The 25778-nt window shown below is 36.0% G+C and overlaps 4 protein-coding genes and 1 long non-coding RNA gene across 8 annotated transcripts in view; 2 read left to right on the forward strand and 3 right to left on the reverse strand.

The window, feature by feature from the left end:
- Positions 1 to 3994, reverse strand: part of nAChRa7 (nicotinic acetylcholine receptor alpha7 subunit) — a 160694-nt gene extending 156700 nt beyond the window's left edge. For all 3 annotated transcript variants that reach the window (XM_069126860.1, XM_069126859.1, XM_069126858.1), the window contains exon 1: positions 3041 to 3994. Coding sequence is in view for 2 of the 3 variants with exons in the window: in XM_069126859.1 (XP_068982960.1) it covers positions 3041 to 3086 (46 nt within the window). In the remaining variant the exon portion in view is untranslated. The remainder of the gene's footprint in view (positions 1 to 3040) is intronic.
- Positions 1 to 25778, forward strand: part of Bin1 (histone deacetylase complex subunit SAP18) — a 386327-nt gene that overhangs the window by 320953 nt on the left and 39596 nt on the right. The window lies entirely within an intron of this gene.
- On the reverse strand, positions 15689 to 18911 carry LOC138186843 (mitochondrial inner membrane protease ATP23 homolog). 2 transcript variants are annotated; one of them, XR_011175016.1, is made up of 7 exons: positions 18560 to 18911; positions 18149 to 18194; positions 17990 to 18071; positions 17697 to 17921; positions 17331 to 17556; positions 16697 to 16984; positions 15689 to 16630 (listed from the first exon to the last, which is right to left on the reverse strand). XR_011175016.1 is itself a non-coding variant. In XM_069127089.1 (6 exons), exons 1-5 carry the CDS (start codon positions 18774 to 18776, stop codon positions 17359 to 17361), a joined length of 768 nt encoding a protein of 255 aa, XP_068983190.1. In that variant the 5' UTR covers positions 18777 to 18911; the 3' UTR covers positions 15689 to 16984; positions 17331 to 17358. The 2 variants fall into 2 exon arrangements, 1 of the variants encoding a protein (XP_068983190.1); XM_069127089.1 differs by having other exon boundaries at positions 15689 to 16984.
- Positions 19708 to 21593, reverse strand: LOC138186739 (uncharacterized). Its single transcript, XR_011174973.1, has 3 exons — positions 21542 to 21593; positions 19926 to 20196; positions 19708 to 19846 (listed from the first exon to the last, which is right to left on the reverse strand). It is a non-coding gene; the product is annotated as an uncharacterized LOC138186739 (long non-coding RNA).
- On the forward strand, positions 21826 to 23708 carry LOC138186734 (lachesin-like). Its single transcript, XM_069126864.1, has 6 exons — positions 21826 to 22057; positions 22371 to 22612; positions 22695 to 22951; positions 23020 to 23260; positions 23292 to 23423; positions 23652 to 23708. The coding sequence occupies exons 1-5, from the start codon at positions 22012 to 22014 to the stop codon at positions 23334 to 23336; spliced, it is 831 nt and encodes a 276-aa protein (XP_068982965.1). The 5' UTR covers positions 21826 to 22011; the 3' UTR covers positions 23337 to 23423; positions 23652 to 23708.

Raw genomic sequence — 25778 nt, forward strand, 5'->3', positions numbered from 1 at the left:
GTATCGTGCTGAGTTTCGGGAGCGATCAACGGTTTTCCCATTCTTTTCCTTCGCAATAGAACGTAAAAGAAATGAAAAGCGGCAGATGATTTCTCGTTAACTTTATGTTTTCTCTGTTTCACGCGAACGGGAAACACCGAACTCGTGTTTTACGATATTTACATAGATCATAAAAGACGCGTCGATCGTGTCTTCGGCCCATATCGGGTTATTTACGAGGAAGAACGTTCATGAGGAGAAGAGCGAAATGAATCAACTGCAATTGTAATCGACAAACTGCTTAATATAGCAACGTAATCGGCACTCGATCATCGCTCTTCTGTATCTTCTATGAGAAACTTGTCACGAATTCATTTAACGTTTGTATCCCAGTATCTTTCTTACGAGAGATCGATTAGACCGGAGAAACTATAACGCGAAGATAGAGTGTGGTATAACGTGTACACAACGTAAAATATATCGGAAGTTGCAAAGTGTGGAATAGAGAATGATGTTATCTTATCGAAGTTGGAGGTTTATGAAACTGTGAAAAAGTTGTAAATATTGGTAACGTAAAAGAAAATATTTTATATGTTTTCAATATTTATCAGGATATGGAAATGGACAAAATTTCTTTTGAAAGTTTTTGATACTGAACAAGTAAATTGGAGTATTTAATGAATTATAAAGGCAATTAATTTATTTCTTTGATTTTACATTAACAATTTCCTACAAAGAGGCAGGTCTCCCGTGATAAAAAAACGGAACATGAAGTATAGTAACCTAAAACCAAGGAATTCATATTTCTATATCTATTTATCGAAATACATATTCTTTATCAGATCAAATGATCAAATTCTAATGGTCAAGCATTGCCATGAAATTAGTATGCTTAGTATTCGGTTGATCAACTCATGTTTCACGCAATATACATGGGTGTCTAATATGTGTACGTATGTATACACAATGTATATGCATTATATATTATTCACACAGGATGTATCGGAAACCTTGTTAGGAAATTTACAGATACATTCATAAATCGAGATCAACTACATCTTTGTAAACGTAGATTCGCAAATTCATTTTTTATGTTCTTTTTGTCACAAAAGGAACATGATTATTTGCTTTCGTTCCTTTTATCACAAGACATTCGCATATATCTCTTGCATGAAATATCAAAATTACCAAAAAATTTCAGAACTGAAGAATTTGCAGACGTTGATCTATCAGGAGCAATCAATTTCAATCTTTAGCTTTTTCAGGGACGAATTTAACAAGATCGAGAAAAGATAATCATCTTTTATTTTTCTAGCAAAAATATATGTATATCCAGCCATTCTGCAAAAAATCTTCTCCAGTTAAAACCTGAATCGTGTACGTCAGCATCCCTTAAGAGATTAAAATTTGTTCAGAAATTTCCTGACAACATTCCAAATCCACATCAAGGAGCAAAAATAAACGTCGTTTCATAATTCCTCCCTCATTTTTGTCTATAATCGAACAGCTCCGAATAAGCAACACAAGGACAGGTCTCTGGAAATTGCGTGGGCAAGTTGTACACCGGAAAATCCTTTCCTACGCCCACATCGTCATGGTTGTACATAGACAAAGACAGAGAGGAAGACAGATGATGAAGGACGACGATCGTTCTCATCGTGGTCCCAATTAATCAAACGTTCCGCAAAACGGAATAAGGAAACGGTCACAAGTCCGGCATCGCGTCAATTAAAATTTACCGCATCGGAAGCTGATTGTTCCACTTCGTCTTCTTCTTTCTCGTTAACAGACGCTTCGAGCTTTATAGAAGAAATTACCATGGCGAAAAAGGAAATTTAGCCGCGGAACAGCGTTTATTCATTGACGAAAATTATCAAAAATATCCGTCAGATTACGTGCGCAAATATTGAGACAGCAATAATTTTGTTGCGAGTGTGTGTACGTTCTGTCTGCGGGCCGGAATCAGCGTACTAACGAGAGAGTGGCTGCGCACACGTCACGCAGGAAGCGTCGCCAATGACGTCAAGCTGCCAACACGTTACGTAGCAAAGCAACACCTTCCCTCGGGCTCATTTGAAAATCGCTGCGCGTCTTGAGCACTCGCGACGATAACGAACTCGAAACAGGTCGAACGTTGAACTTGCGTTCGCGCGAATGCTCAAGTGATACGTTTGTTTGCATAGCATTGAGAAAAAACTTTCGCTAATATGTAGAAATGGTTAACGACGTTCGAATCTAGTCGAAAATTTGACGTCTAATACTTTGAAACTCTAGAGAGAAAAAAAATAATTTATTTACTGCAAACGATTGTCAAAATTTCGAGATACGAATTGCTACCTTTTCGATATTGAGATTGGCCAGTGAAATACGTGACACGTCTTTTTAATTGACGTAAAGATCACGACTCGTAAATATTTTCATTGGCTGAACGAAAGCTTAAATATCGCGATATAAATCAGCCTTCCGTTTCAATCCTCCGACTGTCATTGAAAATTAGTTAACACAACAAATCGCGCGCACGAATTCGTTTCGATCGGACGTGTAAGAACTGCTTTGACAGGCGTCATTATTTGGCGATGATTTATCGTTCCGGCCGCACTTTTGACATCGCCGCAGCTTAAAGGGTTAAAAGATCGCCCCGAATACCGAAACCGTCACCGTGTGGAAATCCCTACGGCGCGACCCATGCAGAGACCCGTCTCGTGCATTTCGAGAGCATATCGCGGTTCGGAGACAAGAGGGAGAAAAATAAAACGGGCAAGTAGACGAATGCAAAGACAGACAGAAAGAGAGACAGAGACAATAACAGGAAACAGTGAAAGTAAACCGGCAACTAGAAAAAGAAGAATGAAAAGAAAAGAAAAAAGAAAGAAAGAAACACGATTGAAATTTGTATGGAAAAGCATAACACCTGGTTCCGACCGTTCGCGTCGCGAGAAAAGCGATCGTCTCTAGGACGAGAGCCTAGCAGCACAATGAAAAATGTATTTATGTGCCTGTGCCGCGACACAGAGTATCTAAAAGAGAGATAGATCGGTTAGCTAGTATCGCAACAACTCACCCGATGCAGCCAGGGCTATAGCCGCCATGAGAGTCCAACGTCTCATGTTTGCACGATTGAGGAACCGGAGCAGTTCGCTCCTTCCTCGATCACCACCACCTCCGCCACCACCGGCTTCTTCTCCGCCTCCTCCACCTCCTCACTATTCGGTTGTCCTCGCACGTGGCTGCAAACGCGTCGAACAGGAACGGACCAGCTGGATCCCGTAGGCACTGTGAGATTTCTTACGTTTTCGTGCAAACTTTCTACCCGAGCCTGAGGTCTTCAGTCTTCCGAAGGTCCACCTGAATTTACGTGCCTTGAACACGGCAATGGCATCGTTTTCGTTCTATCAGGGGCACGTGACAGCCTCAGTGGACCTGCAGCGTGTCCCTGCGCGTACACCTCGCACGCACTAAGCTTCAGCAGCTCGCTTGTGCCTTGGTGCGGCATCGTTGGGCATCGAGGACATTTCTCTTCTTCTCTTCTATCTACTCTCGTTGTACTCGTACTCTCGGCTCAATTTCACACAACTCTCTATTTTCCCTGTGTGCTCGCGTTTCTAGCTCTCTGCCTCCCACCCTGATATGCGCACGACTTGCTCCGATTCGTATTCCGCTGGATCAGAAACAACAGACCCGCACACGGAATAGCGAGTAGTCGCGAGTATGTACACGAAAATTACTTGCACGGCTCACAAACGCGTCGTCGTCGTCGTCGTCGTCGTCGTCTGTCGGTGAGCCAGCTCATTCGACCGACTTCCGATCCGAGTTATTCCGCACCGTCCGACCCCCGCCGATTCCCAGAGCGCGTCTGACTGTCAGCACCGTGACGCTACTACTACCACGGTTAACATCCTTCTGATCCGTTCGAGATTGATGGTTATCGCGGATGTTCCACCGTTTCTCCAATGTCCTCAAGTGTCTCCGTCCGTATCTTTTGTCACAGGAATGTCAGATGCGCCCTCGCCGGCGACCAACGCTGGACTGATTCTCATTTGGCTGCAGCGCCGCGCGGTATCGCCGCCACGGCTCTCTTTGGCGCTAGCGCCCTGTGTAGCCCACCGCCACCGATGCCTTTCGTCTCTCTTCAACCGATACCGATCCTCTCGCTTACGTGTTCCCTCTTTCTTCGATCAGTGCCACTCTCTCTCTCCCTTTCCCTTTCCTCTCGCCATCGTTCTCGTTCACTCCCGTACGGCCCACATTCGCCCATCGTGGGGTGGCATGGTATACCATGCGGTACAACCCCCTTCCGCCGTTCTCTCGTCAGGGTTTCCCTCTTCGTCCCCCTGCTATAGTGCATGCCAACATCGCCGGAGAAGAGAGAATCGTTACTATGGCGAGATCAATATGATAGGACGGCGCATGCCTCGGTATCCTTATACTTGAACCCTTCGCACTCATCTCACTCGCTCCGCTTCCAACCGCGCGCTACTCGTCCTCCTCTTCGCTCGTCTTTCTCCTTTTCCATCCTTTGGCTTTCCCCTCTAACCGGACCGCAACTCTCGCACACTCCGTCGTCTCGTCTCTTTCCCTCCCCACACGATCTCCACCAAGTGGAGGAGAACGTAGTGTGCCAGACCGTAGGTGAGCGCGGCGTTGACTTAAGTCGCTTCAGTCAACAGAGAACCGTATGCGGGAGAATACCGTCTCCTCTCTGAGTCCTCTTAACGTCCCGATGCTCCGATTTCTGCTTTGTGCCTATCTCCGTTCCGAGTCTACGTTTCGATTCCTTTCTTCGTGCGTGAATCATCGCTTCTTTTCGTATGAGCCAAGAAAGAGCAGCGACGAGATCCAGAAATCATTCCATCAAACCTAGCCCTTCCATCCGTCTTCCGTTAGCGATCTTGATCCTTGAGATTCGCCACTGGTTCATCCTATCTATCACCACCGCTGCTATTGCCGTTACTGTTACTACTGCTGCTGCTGCTGCTGCTCTCTATACCATATCTCTTGTATCGAAATCGTTCCGCGAAACTTGCTGATTGATCGACCGGATTGAATTTCGGTTTCGCTGCTTTGTTTGTATTAGGTTTACAGCTTTATTTTTTAGATCGCGGGAGCTGGCTAAAGGTTTTCGTATTTATGTCGTAGGATGCCTGGAGATTGTTATTAACCCTCGTTCTAGAATAATGATTGTTGTCATTTTAAAAACCTGTTGTAGTTGACAAGTACAAAACTTTGGGACTAGTTACTTAATTACAGAATATTTCACCATAATTTCTATAGTATGTTTTATGTCATAAAGACTATCGATAACACGTACCATGTAAGATATAAAATATACAAATTAAAATGAAATAGTTTAAAACTAAATATAAACAAATTTAAAATTAACCTTCGTTTTCTATAATCCAATTTATAATACCAACCGAGAATTAAAATCAATTTAGTAATTATTTACATACAAAATTGTAAAATGCTACTTTTCAGTTAAAAATTTTCCTCGTTCGATAATACTAGTTATTTCTTCGAGAATCTCTATTGAAAATGTAAAATAATTTTAATATTACCACTGAATGCAAATTCACAGTAATATTTGGCGACTTCCACGTGCCATATTTTAATTGTAATATGTAGACATACATATTATATATTTATGAAAAGATGAGAGAAATAAAAATTAGCGCACTTTGTTCTATTAAAGAAAGACACAATTTTTCTTCGAAAGGTTCGCTTTGAAAAGATTTGCGGCAAATTGCGGCATTTTTGTTATTAATTTTTCAAGCTTTACCATGCTCCAATTTAGTTTCAAGCCACTTTCCTCTCGACCGGACATATTTTATTCTGTCAATGTTCGAAGGTGCTTCGTATTATTCAATTATTCATAATGCTTAAATCAATCGGAATTCTTCCAACTAATATCATTGAAATTGCTTAACGTTACAATATTTATATCATAACATTTTTATAAGTAATGCCGGCCATTTTAATAATACTTACCTTTACTTAGCAGCCTTACTTTTGCATATCTTTCCACTCTTACAATCGCAATACCTTCGTTACTTCCGCTCATACCACAATGCTTCCGTTTTTATAATCTTCTTATTTTTATTCTCGTACTTGTTATTCCAAGCATAATCAGCATATCTTAATTAAATCCGGCCATGTTATCGCTAACGCGAATCCACTACTTACATTTAGCTGGAACTTCGATATTTCCACGAAACTCGGTTCGAAGTCTGTTAATTGAACTTTGGAAACGCAAGCCCTCGATCTCTGTCTCATTTTATATCACATTTTTACCATTCGTTAGCCGCAAACGGGCATACTTGATTCCATTGTTCCCATTACTGATGCGCTCGCGAGTCAGCCTCGAAAGAATCAGCGGCTCCAGAACCGCTTTGTGGTTAACAGCTTCCGAGTGGCGTGCTTAGCACTTGCCGATACTCCTTAACGCTACGCTGCTCAAACTCCCTTTTGTTCCTTTCCTCTGTCGATCTTTCTACTTCGTTCTACGATTCGTACACGAGTGCAACTACGTGAGCCTAGTGACCTGTGTTCTTCACAACAGGGATGACACTCGATGGACGTGGTTACGTGGAAAATTGAGCATCAATCAACCGAAAGGCAATGATCTCTCACGTACGGAAAATTCTGCCAATGTTTCATTCGCCAGAGCTAATCTCGCCATGAAATTAAAATCGAATGTCTTCGTCTTCCAATGATTTTCATTCGATACAATTCTTTCCCGTATGATTAGGTGGAAAGTGATTCTTCGAAAATATTTTTTCAATATTATATATTATTCAATTTCTTCAATATTATATTTCTTCATATTAGAAAGTATTAAAAAGTATTTAGAAAGACGATGTATTCTAATAAAAATATTGCTGTAATTCTCGGATTTCAACATTTCTTTTTTAGTTGGATCATTTTCGTTCGAGGCTTATCGGTAACATACTCTAAAGTTGTCTACAACTGTTTCTTCGGATTAATCGAATAAATATATTTATCGTTACCGTTAGTTTCCGAAATGTGTTTTTCAAGAATTATTCGTGTTCTCGAATATCAGAAAGCAGAAGGTAAAAAAAACAGGACTTTCTGACTGACCTAACACGGTATGTTTCTGAATACATCTCGAATAGAGTATCCTCCTTTTATTGTTCGGATAAAATTTGTTCTATTTTTTCCTGCCGATGAAAAATGTGGAGATGGTTTCGTTTTGTTTTAATGCGCAGCTTGAGCCCTCATTGTTTGCTAACGTTCAGATGTTGCGTCAATACGTGTTTTACGTGGATTTTGAAATTTGCACGAAATATCGATGCGTGCAGCGTACCAAGTTTTTAAGAGAAAGAACATTGTTTTATATCTAAGAAATGGTAGCATAGCTGTTGATCTTTCTTATTCGTTAAAGCTACTTATTCCAACTTCGCTAAATTATACGCGCGCCAGATCCGATAAAATTTTACTAACAATTATACACGTAGATATATAGAATCTGGTTGAAACGTTGACAGTTGAGAACGTCTGGCAATCAACAATCCTCGTCACTGATATTATTCGTTCGTCGTGTAGAACATAAATGTCGTAACGTTTAACTGTAAGCGTTAATAGATATTAATTACGAGATTATTTCATCGTGTGTTGCCTTTTCATCGTATTCAGTGATTTACAAGAACGACGAATACCTCTGTTCTCTAAAATTTGTTCTCTGTTTATCCAAAATTAATCATACGATGAAAGACATTGTATGTATTTTCCTTCGGTATGCCTTTCTTTGGTTTACATCGTAATTGATAACGCTAGTTGAATGTTACTTTACCTCATGTCGTGCCACATTATTAAACGAATAAATGTTTGTTTCTTCTGGGGGGAGTCGCACGCTATGGACGATTGTTACCGGAATATTCTCGATATTATCGATTACCCGATACTACCAGCGTCTTCATGCTTGAGACGTTCGAACGGCGTCGTAACAGCACCACAACAGAACGCTAATTAACCTGAATACTGACAGGAGATCGAGGGATGCAAACTAGCGAGCACGGATTTTCCTAATAATCCCCGATCCGAATTGTTTAAACAGAAGATTGAAGAATAATTTAGCGATCACACGAATTATTTACTTTCATAAATAATATTCGCTTCCATATATTACGAATAAAATTTTATCAACAAAAGTAAACTCTCGTTCTGTGAAATAAGTTCGTCTTTAAGGAAGAATAAGAAGTATAATATATACGCCAATTTCTCGAACGTAATGTCCTAGATTTTTCATAGCTTTTCTACCTTTGCATTCAATACGATCTCAGAACAATTTTATGTCCATATCGTTGCACGTTCTTGTAAAATATTTATAAAATCATATGCTATTTCGATAAACCGTTGGATTTATACGACATCTTGCAATTCAATAATGAACTATGTGCGCCCGAGTACGAGATTATCAAATCATTATTATACAGTACCTAAACGTAAATCGTTAATAATTAAAGTTTCGTAGTTCTTCTCTATCTCGTGTACACCGTTTCTATGGTAACAATACTGTTGAGGTTTATCTCGGAATAGAATAAAGAGGAAATGCGTGGATGAATATGTAACAGAAATATATTTAAGTAAGTATACGATTAAGTATAAGTACAGTGTATGCTAGTCCAGTTCCGCACGTTGGTAGCGTTACTTTACAATAGAGCTCCGAAGCCATGAGCCTATGGGTATTTATATAATTAGGAAAACTGGGCCATCTATACCTCACTGCATCATCTGTGCATTAAGGCATGTTCCTAGAAAAGGCTATGAAGCTGAGAGGCCCTTCAAATTGATTTATAGCTAAACAATACTCAATGGCTTCGAGGACTATGAAAACTAAACACTAGAGAAGATGTAGAGTTTTCCTAGAAGTGAGAATCGCTTCAACAAATACGAATACATCTTATAGACCAATATCACTACTTCCTGTGTTTTCCAAAATACTAGAGAAAATAATATACGATCGCCTAAAACCAACAATAAAAGAGGAAAAATTAATACCAAATCACCAATTTGGATTCAGAAACAAACACTCCACGATAGAGCAAATGCACAGGCTTGTCAACGAAATTTTACTAGCAATAGAAAAGAAACAATACTGTACAGCTCTCGTTATGGACATTGAGAAAGCATTTGACAAAGTGAACCATGAAAGCCTCTTACGAACAATCAAAAAACACTTCCCGGAACAAATCCACCACTTACTCAAATAATGCCTAAGCAACAGAACCTTTGTAGTAAAAATAAAGGATGTATATTGTGAAGTAAAAGACATCAAGGCAGGGATACCGCAAGGAAGCGTCTTAGGTCCAATATTACACATTATACACAGCCGACATACCGACATCTACCAATAGCAAAATACTAACATTCGCGGACGACACGGCTGTACTAGTCAGACACACTAATCCAGAAACAGCAGTCACACAACTACAAGAACACATCATAAAAATAAAAAAATGGTTACAAGATAAACAAATAAATGCAACCATATTACATTTACACTAAGGAAACAGAAACCACCAAATATCCAATTGAATGGCACGCACATAACACAAACAAGGCAAGTTAAATACCTAGGACTCCACTTAGACACAACCTACATGGAAGCAACATACTAAATCAATTACAGACAAAATACGGATAAAAAGAAGACAAATGTACTGGTTAACTAGTCGAAATTCTAAACTCATAAAAATAGAAAATAAATTTAAAATATACAAAACGATAATAAAACCAATTTGGATGTACGGATTACCACTATGGGGGACAGTAGCAATGTGCCACATAAACTAGAGTCGCTACAATCGAAGATACTGAGAACAATAGTCAACGCCCCATGGTATGTCAGAAAAGAGGATATACGCAAAGACCTAAAAATACCAACGGTCAAAGAAGAAATCGGCAGGTACGCAGAAAAATACAAGGAAAGAACACATTCAAACCAGCCGGCTGCCAAAGCGAGCAAAACTCTCATAGAAAGAAGACTAAAAAGAAAACACCCCACTGACCTCGCTAAAGAAATAAAATATTCAAACTCGAAGATGGTATCCCATTGGGGGTAGCCATCCATATGTTATTTAGCAATTAAGTTAGAAAAATTTACCAAATGTCCAGCTGGATAAATTATAAAGCACAAATTAAATAACAATTAAAAAGAAAAACAAATACGAATATGAAATTATATTTGTAGCGGCACTCGACAGCAAACTTTCCAACGGTTTCTCTCTCGTGGCTCGCTACACAAAGATGATTGCCAGATGTAAATACATTCTTTCAGAATATTTTCAGCTAACCTAAGGACCCGCTATAAATCTTAGGATTTATTTAGCTAAGGTCCTCCAAAGGAACAAATAGTCTTTGCCTTAACAGTCCTTATACCTGCCACCCACTACGGGAAGATACTGGAAATCTGCTTTCCCCACGTACGACGCTTCCTGCTAACAACTTTCTTTCAAGGACGGTTAGCATCCTTTTCCAATCAACGACTCAAAATTTAGCCAATTAATAGCGACGTCCATTTCCCTCACTTTCCGAACCAACGCTTTCCTCAACGAATCCGATGATCTCGTATCCTTAGACACACCCCATCATAGTTTTTCCTATGCAGCACCATCGTGATGGAAAGTCAGTCGCGAGACGCCTGTCCGAATTGATAGTTGGTAGTTGGTAGCAAGCACTGATCCGAGTCGCTCGACATCTCAGGCAATCATCGTCTGAACTCGTAGCGCATGTCGAATCGAATCTACCCGAGTTCGAACTTGTAATCGCGAACCGTAGTTAATAACCGCGAGTTTTACGCCAAATGTACTCATCGAATATAGTTGTTAATAAATATTTATTGTTAAACAAATTCGAATGTTCCTTCGATACCTATCACGTCCTTCACCTCATATTTCTAATAACGATCACGCTGTATAGATCGATTTGTAATAGATAGATCGGTATTTCATATTTCATACGCGCATTTTAGATACTTAAGATTTAACGAATCTTCGGGAACATGCGACCAGCTACCGTACTTTGAGGCGGAAATGGTATATTGAGAGAAATTGAAGACAACTACAGTTGGAAAGTTGTGCTTGCAGCGCAACTTGGTATTAATGGCCAACAGTTCTGTCGAAGTTGGCCACAATCTCCATGATGTCTTTCGAAAGTTGCAACACCTTCTCGGATTGCGAATCTCTTTTCGGCGAAAATCGCGAAAATCATAAAATACGGTTGTTACAAATCACGGTATCATTAACCCTCTAACACTTGAAACCTTTTTGTAAAAATTAATCACGAGCAAATGCTACACGACTTTTTTCCAGTAAAATAGATCGTTTTAATAGGTTCGACGTTTATTCGATAGTTTCAATAGCTTTACACGAGATGTACAAGCAACGATAAGCTTTAATTTTAGTCATCCGCTCGCTATATACGCATACGTACATACACGAAACGATCATTTACCAAAAGAAATCATTGGCTAAGTGCGTGACAAGACACCTTTCTCGTTAGTTCGCTATAAATCAGAGTGACTTTCAATCGGCTGGACAGTTTCATTAAAAACACTCTAAACCAGGTCATCGATGAACTTCGACACCTAAGTTTGCCGCTTTGCCTTTCAACTTCCTACCGAGTGTCACGTGCAGGACGTAGCACTTAAAAGTGAACGCTATATGTATGTCAGTCTTTTATTTTACATAGATTCTCGGTAAAAAAACGTTTGACACGGTGAATTCAGGTCGACCCTCTGTAATTTGACAGCATCCGGCCTAAAAGGCTTTGCAACGTCTTCGATGATCAGTTTTCGCCGGTGTTAAATCACAAAAGACGTGGCTTCTTCATAACATTGCCAGAGACCTTCATATTTAGGTGAAACGCGAGAAATTTTCTACGATGCCAAAGGATTTACTCACAGGATTTCGTGAAAGCTCCAAAATTCCTTAACTTCGATTCTTCGCTTTTCGTACTATCCTCTCGCGTTCGCCATTAAAATTACAACTTTTATTTCATAGTTTTCACATAAAAATACGAAAATATCACAGAACTTGTAGATTTTTACGATCGTTCGGCAACAAACAAACCTTATTGTAAATAACTCGACTAAAATTTTAAGTCTCGTAAGATTTCAAAAAACGTTCGATCGAATATCTATATCGCGACGATCTTCCCGACATAGAATAAAGTAGCAGCCATATCTACTCAAAGTTTTATAACTCATACTCATAAATCAAACTCGTGCGTTATCACACCCTTGTCTCTCTGGCTTTCAAAGATCATATCCGTGTCTATATTTTTCTGATACACGCGGGACATATGAATTTTTAGTAGAAAAAGGATCCTTCCTTTTCCTCCCAGTACTCGTTCCTTATCTTCTTCGTAACACAATTCTTAGTATTATGGATATTAATAAATATAAGAACATATTTCTGTCCATTTTTAATATATGTTCGTATATTTGAAAACTTACACTTGCCAGTTCTGTATTCTGAAATTGTTAAAGTACATGGAGTACTTGTTATATTAAAGTAAAGACAACAGAAAATAAAGATTAGTTAAAATGCAACTATACTAATATTAAGTTAATAATTTATAACTGCCGATTATTAGTAATAGTAAAAACGTACGTGACACAGAGCAACTTTTCAATGAGTAACTATTCATTTCGTAATAGTGAAATGTGGAATATTTCTCGAGTCAAGAAAAGCGTATTCCTTCCCCTTGTTATTTTGTATTATCAGGTTGACAGAGCACGTGCACCGAGTTTCGGAAACTCGGTTGGATGTCGCCAAAGCATTACAGGGCTTCGCAATAGGCAGGAATTTTCTACTATCAGGACGCTGGAGCGTAGAAGTCAAGGAATGAAGGAGAGACGTGTTCTTTAGCATTCGTCGAGCACATTTATCAGAAAAAGTCAGTCGGCAAGAAACGGCCGTTCGTATTTGTACTGTACACGTGAAGCAACGACGCAACGCTCAAGTTGCTGGTGGTAAATGACGAATGAACTGAAATAGATGACTCTCGTGAGCAGATTGCAGAAAAAGTTAGCGCGAGGACGTTAATAACAGATCATTTTCACGTGAAAACTTTAATCGCTTGATTTAAGGTTCAAGGATTTATCAACGTTGAGTGGGATTTGCGATGTATACGAAGTATGTCGCTTCTGTGCCGCATAGGTGCGTGAAGAAAATCTCACGATAGTCACGACTTAATACGTAACATTCGTATTTCTGTTTAAAAGCTTCAGACTTTTCACCTAGATCAATATATATCAATATTTTATATTCACAGAACTTGATCTTTTCCATAAAACTCGATCTTTTCAGCTATTAAAACAAACTAGATTCACAAGTTTTCCATTTGATTTTCACTTTGTCTTTTCACGAAATAATTTATTCGGTTCCTTCACAGATCGGAGTAACGCACGTATGTTTCGATGAATTATTGAAAATGCAATTTTCAGCCCGCGCCCTGACACGTGACAATTCGCAGAGGATTGAAAATGATCGCCAGGTTATGGGAAGTAAAGACGTATTTCTTTTAAACGCGGCAAAAAAGTAGCAGGTCGAGCGAAACGAAGTAATATGGTAGCACTTCGTGCCTCTACGATGGCGATGTTACACGGACAATCGGAGAAAAGAGATACCCGAACGATTTATCATGTCCCACATGGTCCGTGTCGTACATTTTCTCCCTTCTTCTTCCTCTTCTTCTTCTCCTTCTTCTTCTTCTTCTTCTTCTACTTCTTCTTCTTCTTCTTCTTTTTCTTTTTACCTCAGCCGACGCTATCTTTCGTTTTAAAGGGCTATATCGAATGCTTCGAAGCAGAAAATTCCACATGAATTCCGGTCAAAATAAAACAAAGGTAACAATATATAGTAATAATCGTTTTAGAGAAAAAGTATAAAACAACAGATGAGCTATGTATGACAATTAGAGTAAAATGGCAAAATCCGGAGGAGTGGGTATTCTCAGAGAGAGCAGTTTCGTGAAACTTAAGATAATTTATGGACAACATCTCTCTCTCTCTCCCCCTCTCCCCCCCTCTCTTTCTCTCTCTCTCCCCCTCTCCCCCCCTCTCTTTCTCTCTCTCTCTAACGCTATATGTGTTTCAAGATCTATGCATCTATATCTCTTAAATTCCACTTTATTTCTTATTCCTTTAACATTCTACTCTATTTCCTGATAATAGACTACTTGTAACAATTATCAATTTCAAATCAAAGTGTTAAATGGAAATCAAATGATAATCCTTTGTCCTCGTAGGGAAATTTCATCGATATTCGTTTAAATAAAATAAAAGCTATTACGAGAGGAGATACTAAATCCTTTTTAATGCAACGTAGCAGATAATTATTCAAAATTACGATCGATATAAAAAGTCAAAAAAGAAAAATTCACCTTGCGTGGAAATATTAAATTACAAAGTATAATCTACAAGTTTACAGCTGACGACGTAATATATTCTTTTAACGAACATCTATAAGTTATTTCTTCGTGTTTCTCGGCTCATATTTAACACGTGTTCTACTGACTAATTGAATGCTTTCTCCGTTATACCCGGTGATCTCGACAGCCCAATTAACTTGAATAGTCTCGCGAGTCCTGTTTAATGAATGGAAACGAAAAATAAAGAGACTTTATATTTTCGATCTTTTACTTTTGTATAATAATTTATTATTGCAAAAATTACCTCGCAATAGAAAATTAACATTGATTATTGTACTATCATTTCGTAGAGTTTCCACGTTGATTAAAATTTTACAAAGAATATTTTGAATCTAGTAATTCAATCTAGAATAGTATAGCGAAAATTAAGAACGAACGTAATTGAAATATATGTTCAACTAATAAAAGTAGTCGACTCCAAATAAAATGTGTTAAAAAAAAATTGAAAGATTGTTATCTTATTAAATCTACTGCAGTCGCTCATACATCAACCAGTGTTTGCTGTAATTATTTTTATTCCTACAGAAACGCATTCGTTTCCATCTGCTATGGTAATCCATCTACTTCTCCATGAAACCAATCTATTTTGAAATTAAAAGACAAAATTATCAGTACAAAAGCGAAATACATTTTCAGAAAATACAATTTTGCTCTTTTTGTAAGTCTTCGTAAGCGGATATTAATTTATAATAATGTTCCACATTTATAGCTGGAAATATTTTCGAGTGATGTAAATATGTATTATGTTTCTTCAGTTAACAAGGATCCTACATCTACCAAAAGATGCAACTAAAATTAGATAAATAAATATACATAAGAAGCTACAAAGATTTTATTTACTAGAATTCCTAAAAATTAACACCGAGATAGAGAAACAGGAACGTCGAATAGAATATTTAAAATCTAAGAAAATCGTCAAATATCTTTTAGAAGCAATTAAACTTTTCCAATTTGAGGGAAAAATTCGCGCGGAAACTTTTCTTCAAGCGCTCATTCTAAACTCTGGGCTTGGCAAGCGTTTATGATGTCTGTAATTACTGCCTGTTGAATGGGAGCAACAAAAACCCAACCTTCTGTGCAGCTCATTCTTGCCTATCAAATTCCTTATTCTAATAATATTTTATCGATACTCCAGAAAAATTTTATATTTTCAATGAAAATCATCTATCATCATATATCCTAAATATTGAACACGAAAATATTATAAAAATTTATTAGGGAAAAGGAATTTTTATTATTTTTCGTAGTATCTTCGATATTGAATTTCAATGATGTGACGTATTTATTTTTTGCAATGTAATTTCGGTTTTGAAAAATGAAATTCTTCTCCGTAAAGTAGGAAGCAAATACCACTTTGCGATCGTGTACACTTGTTCCTGATTGATCGGTACTAATGCCCTTGTCTAACACGAGCATATATATAGGATATATATGCATACATATATATCCATTTTTATTACACAATATTTCATTCTTTGTACCACACGCGATATACGTCTATCTTTGTCTCACATTATTGCGCTTATTGTTTCATACACGGTATATGTCTATTTTTATCTCGCACTATCGTGTTGCTTGTCTATGGACAAATCATGTGTTTCCATCTATTGGATACAAAAGTAACAGTAATTTAGAGTATATACGGATAGATAGCAGTACATAATTACCAGCAGAGTACGTTGTAATGTCGGCCTACCGACGCCTTGCTGTTTTACCGACATAAGCAATTTTTTATTTCTCGCTTCTTGGTATATGACATCCGAGATCCAGGTATGCGAACGCGAGCCCCGTTGTCAATCTTAATATCAACATCCATCAAGGAGAAGCTGCATCTTCATGTAGACCATCATCTGCCGTACAGCGATGAGCAGGGTATAAAACGACCTGTATTACTAGGTCTGACTCATTCTTTCATTGCGAAACCTCGTATGTGTCGCTATTTTCATTGCGTTATCAATTCTTAGCGTTACCATTGTTAATATATCTTATAGCATATAAGATTTGTAATAATCATATCAGTTTTGGATTCTTTATTATTGAATATAAGGATTTTAATATAAGTTCTTGTTAATAGTTGAAGATCCTATTTAAGCGACGAAGTAGAGATAAATAGAAATTATAAATTTAGTGCTCGTAAATTTGAGTTGCAAAGAGGACCACCTCGTAAGTCTTGGGTGACAAAAGTGAGGAGATCCGCACGCTGTGGAAGCAATTCTGTACCTTAGTTTTAATTATTACTAATAGCCCAATATTGAAGATGCATTACATCGATCGTAAGAGTCAGTTGCGGAAACCTGAACTGTGGAAGAGCCACCCAAAATAACTGAGGACACTCATATCATCACGCCCATCGTAGGTAGGTAGATACGTAGGTAGGCTAAAAGTAGAATCGCTCCAGACGACTGTTACATCAGAAATTTACACCGTCTTCTCCTATCTCTTGGAAACTACAGTCCATCGACACACACCCGAGTCTCCCCGACCGCAAGGATTTCTGCATACACGATCCGGCAAACGATATAAATCTTAGGCATCGCCAAGCTATACTTCACGCCTATTATGGCGTGAATATATAGGCTCTATGCTACGTTTTTCGATAAAATAATGGTTAAATTGATCAAATAAATAAATTTTTACGCTAAAGTCTCGATTCAAAGATGTTTTTGTCTTCGAAAACTTCTCGCATAAAATTATCAACAAAAATCATACTTTTCTTGCTTCATGTGGAGATCTTCGAAATTATCATTAAAAGGTTAAATGTATATACAGAATAAATATACAATTAAATACACTATTATAATGAGAATAATAAGAATGATAATAATTATTTTCATAGGCGAGTATTAAAATGATATAACAAAATCATATTATTTCTTAATAAGTGTACTATTTTGAGGTACCTGAGAGCACTTTTATAAAAAATATATTTTATTCTGAATATCCATAATATGGCCCCTCATGGTACGCTTTCTCCATATCCATTGAATTTCGTCGAAGTCTTCTTCCTATGGGTTCTAAATCATTATAACACTTGGTAAAAACTCGCATCACAGCGTCCATTGCTTCCTCCTTTGGTATATTTTTTATAGCAATTAGTGACCTAACAGCCTTGTCCATAACACAGTCCTAAAGCAAAAATATAACTATAATAACAATTGTATAATATGATTATAATATATTCTATAATGTAAAATGGGATTAATATATTTTATTTGCATGAAGGGGAATATTTTGTACAATATGTACAATATATGTACATTACTTACCTGATGTGCCTTTTTAATATGAAAAGGTGAAGCAGTTCCTCGATACCATGCACCAAAAAAACTACAATGACATTGATTAGCTGCTCTTATTTCCGTACAAGCTAAATGGTCTATATTGTTTAGATCAAGTTTGTTACGGCAATAATCAAACATATGTATCATCTCATGACTTAAAGTGCTTTGAACTCGATTTCTGCTCTTAGCAGTGTTTTGGCAAATTATAATCTAAAAAATATGAAATATTTTATATTACTTACATATTGATACATACAAAGATTTTTAATAACATTTACCTGATTTGTGTCAGGATCATAACCACCAGTAACTTTATTATCACATACTTCACATGAAATATGACGACCAAGATCAACTTCACTGAAATTATCTATCACTTATTTACTTCCTAGAATACAACAGAATAAGAAAGTATATAAAATTTAAATATTACTTACCATCCTGAACTTTTTAATGCTGCTAACATTAGTTTCACTAGAGGACCTAAAATATATGTAATTGATTACTTACATAATTCTTTGATTAATATATAGCATATACTGTATAATATAAGTGATATAAACATATATATATTAATATTTGTTTATACAAGCAAAATTATAATATTAAATATGAGTTTTCCAATTTTGCATCAGAGAAATTTTTTCATAATTACAGTTTTTAATTTAAGAAAAATATGTAGCAAATTTTGTTTTTCTTTGCAATATGAATTTTTGTTTATTTTTAATGTCAAAATAATATTCCTGTTGAGCACAGTTGACACTTCAAAAATATAATAACTATGTAGTAAATCCAAAGTAGAACAAACTTATTAAAAAAATGTTTAGAAATAGATAGAAGAATCTTACTCTTTTTTACACAGTTATAAACATTAATTTCACAGTTTATCTTCTCGTAATTTTTCCTTTTTTCATTAAAATTAATTATATCAAACCAAGTACGGGATTGGTTTTCGCCACTTTGATTTTTTCTGCCTGGATAAAGATCAGAATATTCTATTTCTTCAATATTACTACGTTTCTCAGAATCTGATTGTTTTTCATTTTTTTCATTTTTGACAGTCATTATTTGAAAATATTAGTCTATATTATTGCTTTGAAGAGCACTAGTTACAAAAACAATCGAAATATAGGTTATGATACGGTATTACGTCATAGAACCTAGAACTAACACGTGCACATGAACAGATACAGTGTTACGACATATACCGGAGATGAGTAGGGCGATCGCCGGAGAGCATTGCAGAAATTCAACCAAAAGTACGAAATTGGCTAAAATCAGACGTTTAGAAAGTGTGCAGCGGAAGTGCGATGCCATATTAGAGTAGTTTTAAGTTATTAGAGATTATACAGAAAATTAAGAACTCATTGTAAAATTGTACTATTATTGCACACTTATGAATTGAATTAAATAAAACAATCTAATATTGCAAATGGACGTCTAACCATATAAAATCTTTTCAATATCCATGATCCTCAAATCTTTTCCAATTTTCATAAGTTTAAAGAATAAGTTATAAAAAGAGACAAAAGATTTCGAGAAAATTGGTAAGTATTGATAAGTATTAAGAGAATAAAATATCATGAGAGGTACTCGAAACTTTTTGAAATTCTTGGAAACGACGTGATCTTCTCTGAGAAAATTAAAAATTAGTACAGGAGATGGCACAATTTCGCCGATCCTTGAAAATGATATTATATTCCAGGAATTTTTCAAAGTTGAAATTTTTGGTTTATCGATAAATTATTTATCAGAATCTCGATTTTGTATCAAAAGAATATAATCTTACAAGAAGTGGCACTATTTCGATAATTCTTGGAATTTGACATCATTTCTCTGAATTTTCGAAAGCTATTTCGTGGTCTTTTTTATACAATTTGTCTTTAAATTTCGCGTATTCTTAACTAATTCCTAATTTTTATTTTTTGATTTTTTGTAAGATTTTGTAGATTTATATAGTGAAAAGGATAGATAACAATATTGTAAAATGCTATTACTCTGATTCATTGAAATTCTTCCTACATACATGTTATATAATTATTTTATAATAAATAGTCTCAGTTTTTATCGTATTGTATAATCATTTCCAAGAAGATCGTTGCTGTTAGTTCCTTTTGGTATCCTGATTGTTGCTTCTATAATCAATACAAAAAAAGCAATTTATTTCCAATGTTTAATTAAACTTTTAAGTAGTTTTTGTTTTTTCGCCCTTACCTTACGCTGATCACCGCGATTGTGAATGCATATTTCTCTTCGTGCCGTGCATACGCACGTTTCTCTCATCAAAAGCCTCGGAAAATAAATTTGCGTATAGTTCGATTGTTCGCTGCTAAAGACCCTCATTCTCAATGCACATTTCTTGGTTGACTTTCTTAATATTGCATCAGCAATCTCCCTACTCATCCGTGTATATACACTCTTCGTCAAAAAGATAACCCAGGTGTGCTATCTTTAATTTCTCAATGACGCGTGTAAAGTTTTTCGTCTGTAACGTATAATATCAAAACATTATGAGCTCAGAATATGCGGCTTGCTGGAAATAAGTCACAATGTCGTAGATGTTTGTATACAACAAAGAAAAACTGTACTGAAATTACTCAGTAGTTCATGATCTATCAATGAGTAAAAGTTACAGTACAATATTATATAAATTTGTAAGTATGGGACGCGGAAAAAAATTGAACGAGTCTGAAAAAAAGCAAATTCTTGAACTAAAACAGCAACGGTTATCAGTAGCAAACATATCTAAAGTAATAAGAAGAAGTAGTAGAGTAACACACAATTTCTTAAAAAATGTTGAAGATTATGGCAGAAAGAAAAGTACTGGTCGGCCGTCATCATTATCTGATTGTAGCTTCCAACTCGCAGTTAACAACAAAACAAATAATGGAGAAATGTAGTATTAGTGCCAGTGTTTCAAGTGTTCGTCGAGTTCTACTATCCTGCAAAAATATCAAGAGGCTAAAATTGAAAAAGAAACTTTCGTTAACAACGAAACACAAAGTAGAACGTTTACGCTTTGCAAAAGAAAGAATGCATTGGGAAAAGAAATGGAGAAGGGTACTATTTTCAAACGAAAAAGGATTCAACTTGGATGGTTCTGATGGGTTTTAATATTATTTTCATGATATGTCAGCAATTTGACAACAAATGGGAGGAGGCAGCGTGATGGTTTGGGCCGGCATCGGTTATTTCGGCAAGACAAATACCTAATTCATCAATGGGAGAATGAATAGTGTGCGATACATAAATTTAATCAAAGAACAAATAAACAATCATGCAGAACGCATTTCTGGAACTGATTACATCCTTCAACCAGATAATGCATCTGTACACACATCAAGATTGGTCCAATCATATTTTAATGAAAATAATATATCCATTTTGCCGTGGCCTGAACGCTTCTGGGACCTTAATATTATTGAAAATTGCTGGACAGAACTTGTTCACGATGTATACACGAATGAAAAGCAGTATCAACACGTATAAGATTGGGATACGTTAAGTCAAAATTATATCCAGAAACTGTATAAATCGATACCAAATCGTATAATAGAAGTTATAGAAAATAAAGGGGAATTATTAAATATTATATATGTTTGACAAATAATTATTGTTAATTATAATTTATGTTGATTATTATTTTCATATTGTATATATGTTATCATTTCGTTCTTAAAATAAAACAATTTTTTTTGCTACACACTAAACCTCATAATATTTTTAATTATTTTCAACGAACCGCATATTCCAAGCTCATAATGTTTTGATATTATACGTTACAGACGAAAAACTTTACACGCGTCATTGAGAAATTAAGGATAGCACACCTGGGTTATTTTTTTGACAAGAAGTGTATGCACAATATAAATGCGTTACAAATTTTTGAATGAACACAAAATATATCATATATACAACTATTAACTTAATTAAGGCTATTATTATTAACGATAGAAAATTGTATGATAAAAAGCGAAATAAAATATTTAAACAACTGTTATAAAAATATGATTTTAGAGCCTTTAATGTATATCAAACGTTTTAAATATTTTAGGAACGGTATTTCGCTTGATTAAAGACGTCATTAGCCATATTTATTTTCGATCAACAAACACGTGTTAATATAGTACTTCCTTTTCATTGTTATACTCTTGCGCTATTTGACAACCGACGATATTTAATGTTGTCAATGTTATTAACATTGGTTAACAAATGGAAACAATATTAATAAGAAAGAGGTGAAGATTGTTATTATTATTTTCGCGTTGTTGGAACATTGTAACAACAAGAGTGTGTCATAATGAAGATTTTTTATACATTTTTAACATTCGCCTTTTTATATGCAGGTAAAGAACAAAGAGATTTATGTGCACGTACTATTCTGTACATACTAGTTTCTAATATAAATTTTATAAGTTTGTCTTTGTCTATTTAATGAAACAGATTTCCATCAATCCTTGTGCGAAATTTAATGTTTATAGAACATCCTTGCATGCAATTTATTTAATGTGATATTTACACAAAATTACAGAGTGAATTCCATGTTATATTTCTGTATGCACATGGAATTTTATTATTTAGAATCTAGAATATTGCAGTGTGTTTGTATATAATTAAACTAACACCTTTAAATACAAACATTATTATCATATTTTTCAGTTAAGAGTCAGCGTATGCCAACAATATCTTACATTTCACAAGAGCAAATTAAAGATATTGGTGAAACTGTAGAGTTCCATTGCTCAGTGCTAAATGGATCTGATTTTCCAGTTGTATGGACAAAAATTAATAAAAATGCTCTTAACGATCAATTACCACTTTCACATGGTAGTACTTTAATTATAAGAGATACTAGATTTACACTCAAATATGATGATACCTCATCTACCTTTAGATTACAGGTAATATAGTATTATGTGCAATACATATCGTACTTTTATTGTTTAACGTGTAATTCAAATAGTAATATAATATATACTTCAGATAAAAGATATTCAAGAAACTGATGCTGGATTTTATCAATGTAAAATTTTGATTTCTTTGAATAATTATGTATCTGCAAATGTTGAACTGCAAGTTCGTAAACCACCCATTGTAAGTGACAATTCAACCAGAGCTATGATTGTTACTGAAGGACAGCCTGTGCAACTTGACTGTTATGCTGGTGGCTTTCCTGCACCTAGAATCTCATGGTGTAGGGAAAATAATGCCATATTACCAACTGGTGGATCAATTTATCAGTAGGTAGTTATTTTTTGTTCTATGGACATTTAACGACCTTTTTAAATAACAAATCGAAATATTGCAGTGGCAATACATTGAAAATTCCTATAATTCATAAGGAAGATCGTGGGACATACTATTGTATAGCTGAAAATGGAGTAGGACATGAAGCTAGACGTAATATTAGTGTTGAAGTTGAATTTGCACCTGTAATCACAACACCAAGACCACGACTTGGTCAAGCTTTACTACATGACATGGATTTAGAATGCCATGTAGAAGCTTATCCTCCACCAGCTATTGTTTGGTTAAAAGACGATGTTCAACTATCTAATAATCAGCATTATAGCATATTACATTTTACAACTACAGATCAATATATTGATACAACGATTAGAGTGATCACAATTGGAAAAAAACAATATGGAGAATATGTATGCAGAGCTGCCAATAAATTGGGAACTGCAGAAACAAAGATCGAATTGTTTGGTATGTATTATGAATTATATATATATATTTATACAAGTGTAGTAATATAAGTCATTTATGAAATGTTGCTTTTGTTTTTCCACTTGCAATTATATGTACACAGGGTATTTTGTTTAACTGGAAATGGTAGAATATTTCACAAGGAATTAAAGTTATCAAAAAAATATTTTAACAAAAGTTCTTTGGTTTGAAGACAGATATCATATGAAGTAAATTATTTTTTTGCAGATCGAACAGTGTGAGAAATTCTAAAGTTAACTTCATATTTTTAAATGGAACCATATACTTTTTAATACATTAGCCGAAATTAATTAAATTAACATTGTGCTATTCCCTATAAAAAATTTATGAAAATTAATATATGAAAGACAAACACAATGTAAACACAAGAATATTGTGTCTTTCTTGTCTTTCATATATTAAATTTTACAAAGTAAAATTAAAATATCTGCTAAATTAATAGTTTTTCGACATAAATAGGTTAATATATGCATAATATAACATGATACATATATGTCGGAGATAAAAGGACATCGGAGCCTTCCCTTTGGAACTTCGGGAAAATCCCTTAACACCGCAATTTAGATTCTATCATAGGCGTAATTAAACAATTGTCGTCATTCGATCCGATTGTATTTGTTCGAGATTTGTGATAATGAGCTTGGGCTCGAGGCGACAGCCAGTCGCCGAACGTAGCCGCGGTCACGGGATTTTATTTTTTTTTTTTTATTTTTATTTTATTTATTAAAATTTACAATCAATTCTCGCATTGAGAATTTTCAGTAATTTTTCTGGCGTGGCTCAGTGACATGGCTAATTATTTATAATAGTTAATATTTATTATAGATAAGTATAATTTATAAGTACTTGGTATAAGTAGGTAAATATTACTTAATAGATAAAAAAATATTATTTAGTATAAGTATTAAATATAGTGTTTAGGTCTAGCGGGTAGTGTCTCTTCAGCCTGCGGATCTGGTCCGTCGTATCAAGTAGTTCCGTGATTAGGGGGTTTCGGTGTTTGTTGACTCTTTTGCTATATCTGTCGCCATATTTTGCTATTTCCTCTTTGACTGTGGGTATCTTGAGGTCGCGATGTATTGTTTCGTTGGTAACATACCAGGGTGCATCTATTAGGGATCTTAGCGTTTTCGATTGGAGGCATTGAAGTATTTCAATGTTAGAGTTACTTGCTGTTCCCCATAGTTGGATTCCGTAGGTCCAGACAGGTTTTATTACGGTCTTGTAGTGGGTAATTTTATTCTGTATGTTTAGTTTGGAGTGTCTGCCCGTGAGCCAATAGAATTTTTTTAGTTTGTTCTTCAGTTGCTTCGTTTTGTCTGTGATGTGGTTTCGCCATGTTAGTCTCCTGTCCAGGGTCATGCCCAGGTATCTGACTGAGTTCTTGCTAGGAATTGTTGTATTGTTGATGGTGACCTGGGGCCAGGTTTGTTTTCGGGGCCTGAAGGTTACATGTGAGGATTTTTTTTTCATTAATTTGGAAGCCCCATTTATGAAACTACTTTTCCATAGAGACTAGACATCGCTGGAGATTGGATGAGGCAATTACCGGGTCTGCGTGAGAAGTTAATATCGTTGTGTCGTCAGCAAATGTTGCTATTGTTATCTCAGTTGATATAGGTAAATCGGCCGTGTAGATGGAGAACAGCAGGGGTCCAAGGACACTACCTTGGGGTATGCCAGATTCTATTGGGAATGTTGAGGAAGTGGCGTCTAAGTATTTGATCATGAATTGTCTATTGGTTAGGTAGGACTTTAGGATGGAGTAGTAGGTGTGTGGTAGGATTTTTTTGAGTTTGTATAGCAGCCCTTCATGCCATACTTTGTCGAATGCCTGTTGAATGTCTAGGAATACTGCTGAGCAATATTTTTTCTTTTCAAGGGTTTGGCTTATCATATGGGTTATTCGATGGATTTGCTCCACTGTTGAATGTTGTTTCCGAAAGCCGAATTGATGATCTGGGAGTGTTTTCAGATTCTCTAGGAGTGGAAGGAGTCGATTCGCTAGCATCTCCTCGAATAGTTTAGACAGGGTCGGTAAGAGACTGATTGGGCGATAGGAGCTAGTTTCATATATCGGTTTTCCGAGTTTAGGGATGAGGGTAATCTTTGTCATTTTCCAGGCCTTAGGAAAGTATTCTAGGCGAAGAATAGCGTTAAAAATCGAGGTGATGAGTGCAATCCCTTTAATGGGAAGTTCCTTGATTGCTTTATTGCCTATTAGGTCGTGCCCTGCTGCTTCCTTGGGATTTAGGCGACTGATTGATTCTATAATCTCTGCAGAAGTGAAGGGTTCAATAGGAGGAGACATTTGGAAGGGAGAGTGCAGGTATT

Source organism: Bombus flavifrons, chromosome 14, assembly GCF_040668555.2.
Source record: "Bombus flavifrons isolate JBK064 chromosome 14, iyBomFlav1_principal, whole genome shotgun sequence".
Taxonomy (NCBI): domain Eukaryota; kingdom Metazoa; phylum Arthropoda; class Insecta; order Hymenoptera; family Apidae; genus Bombus; species Bombus flavifrons.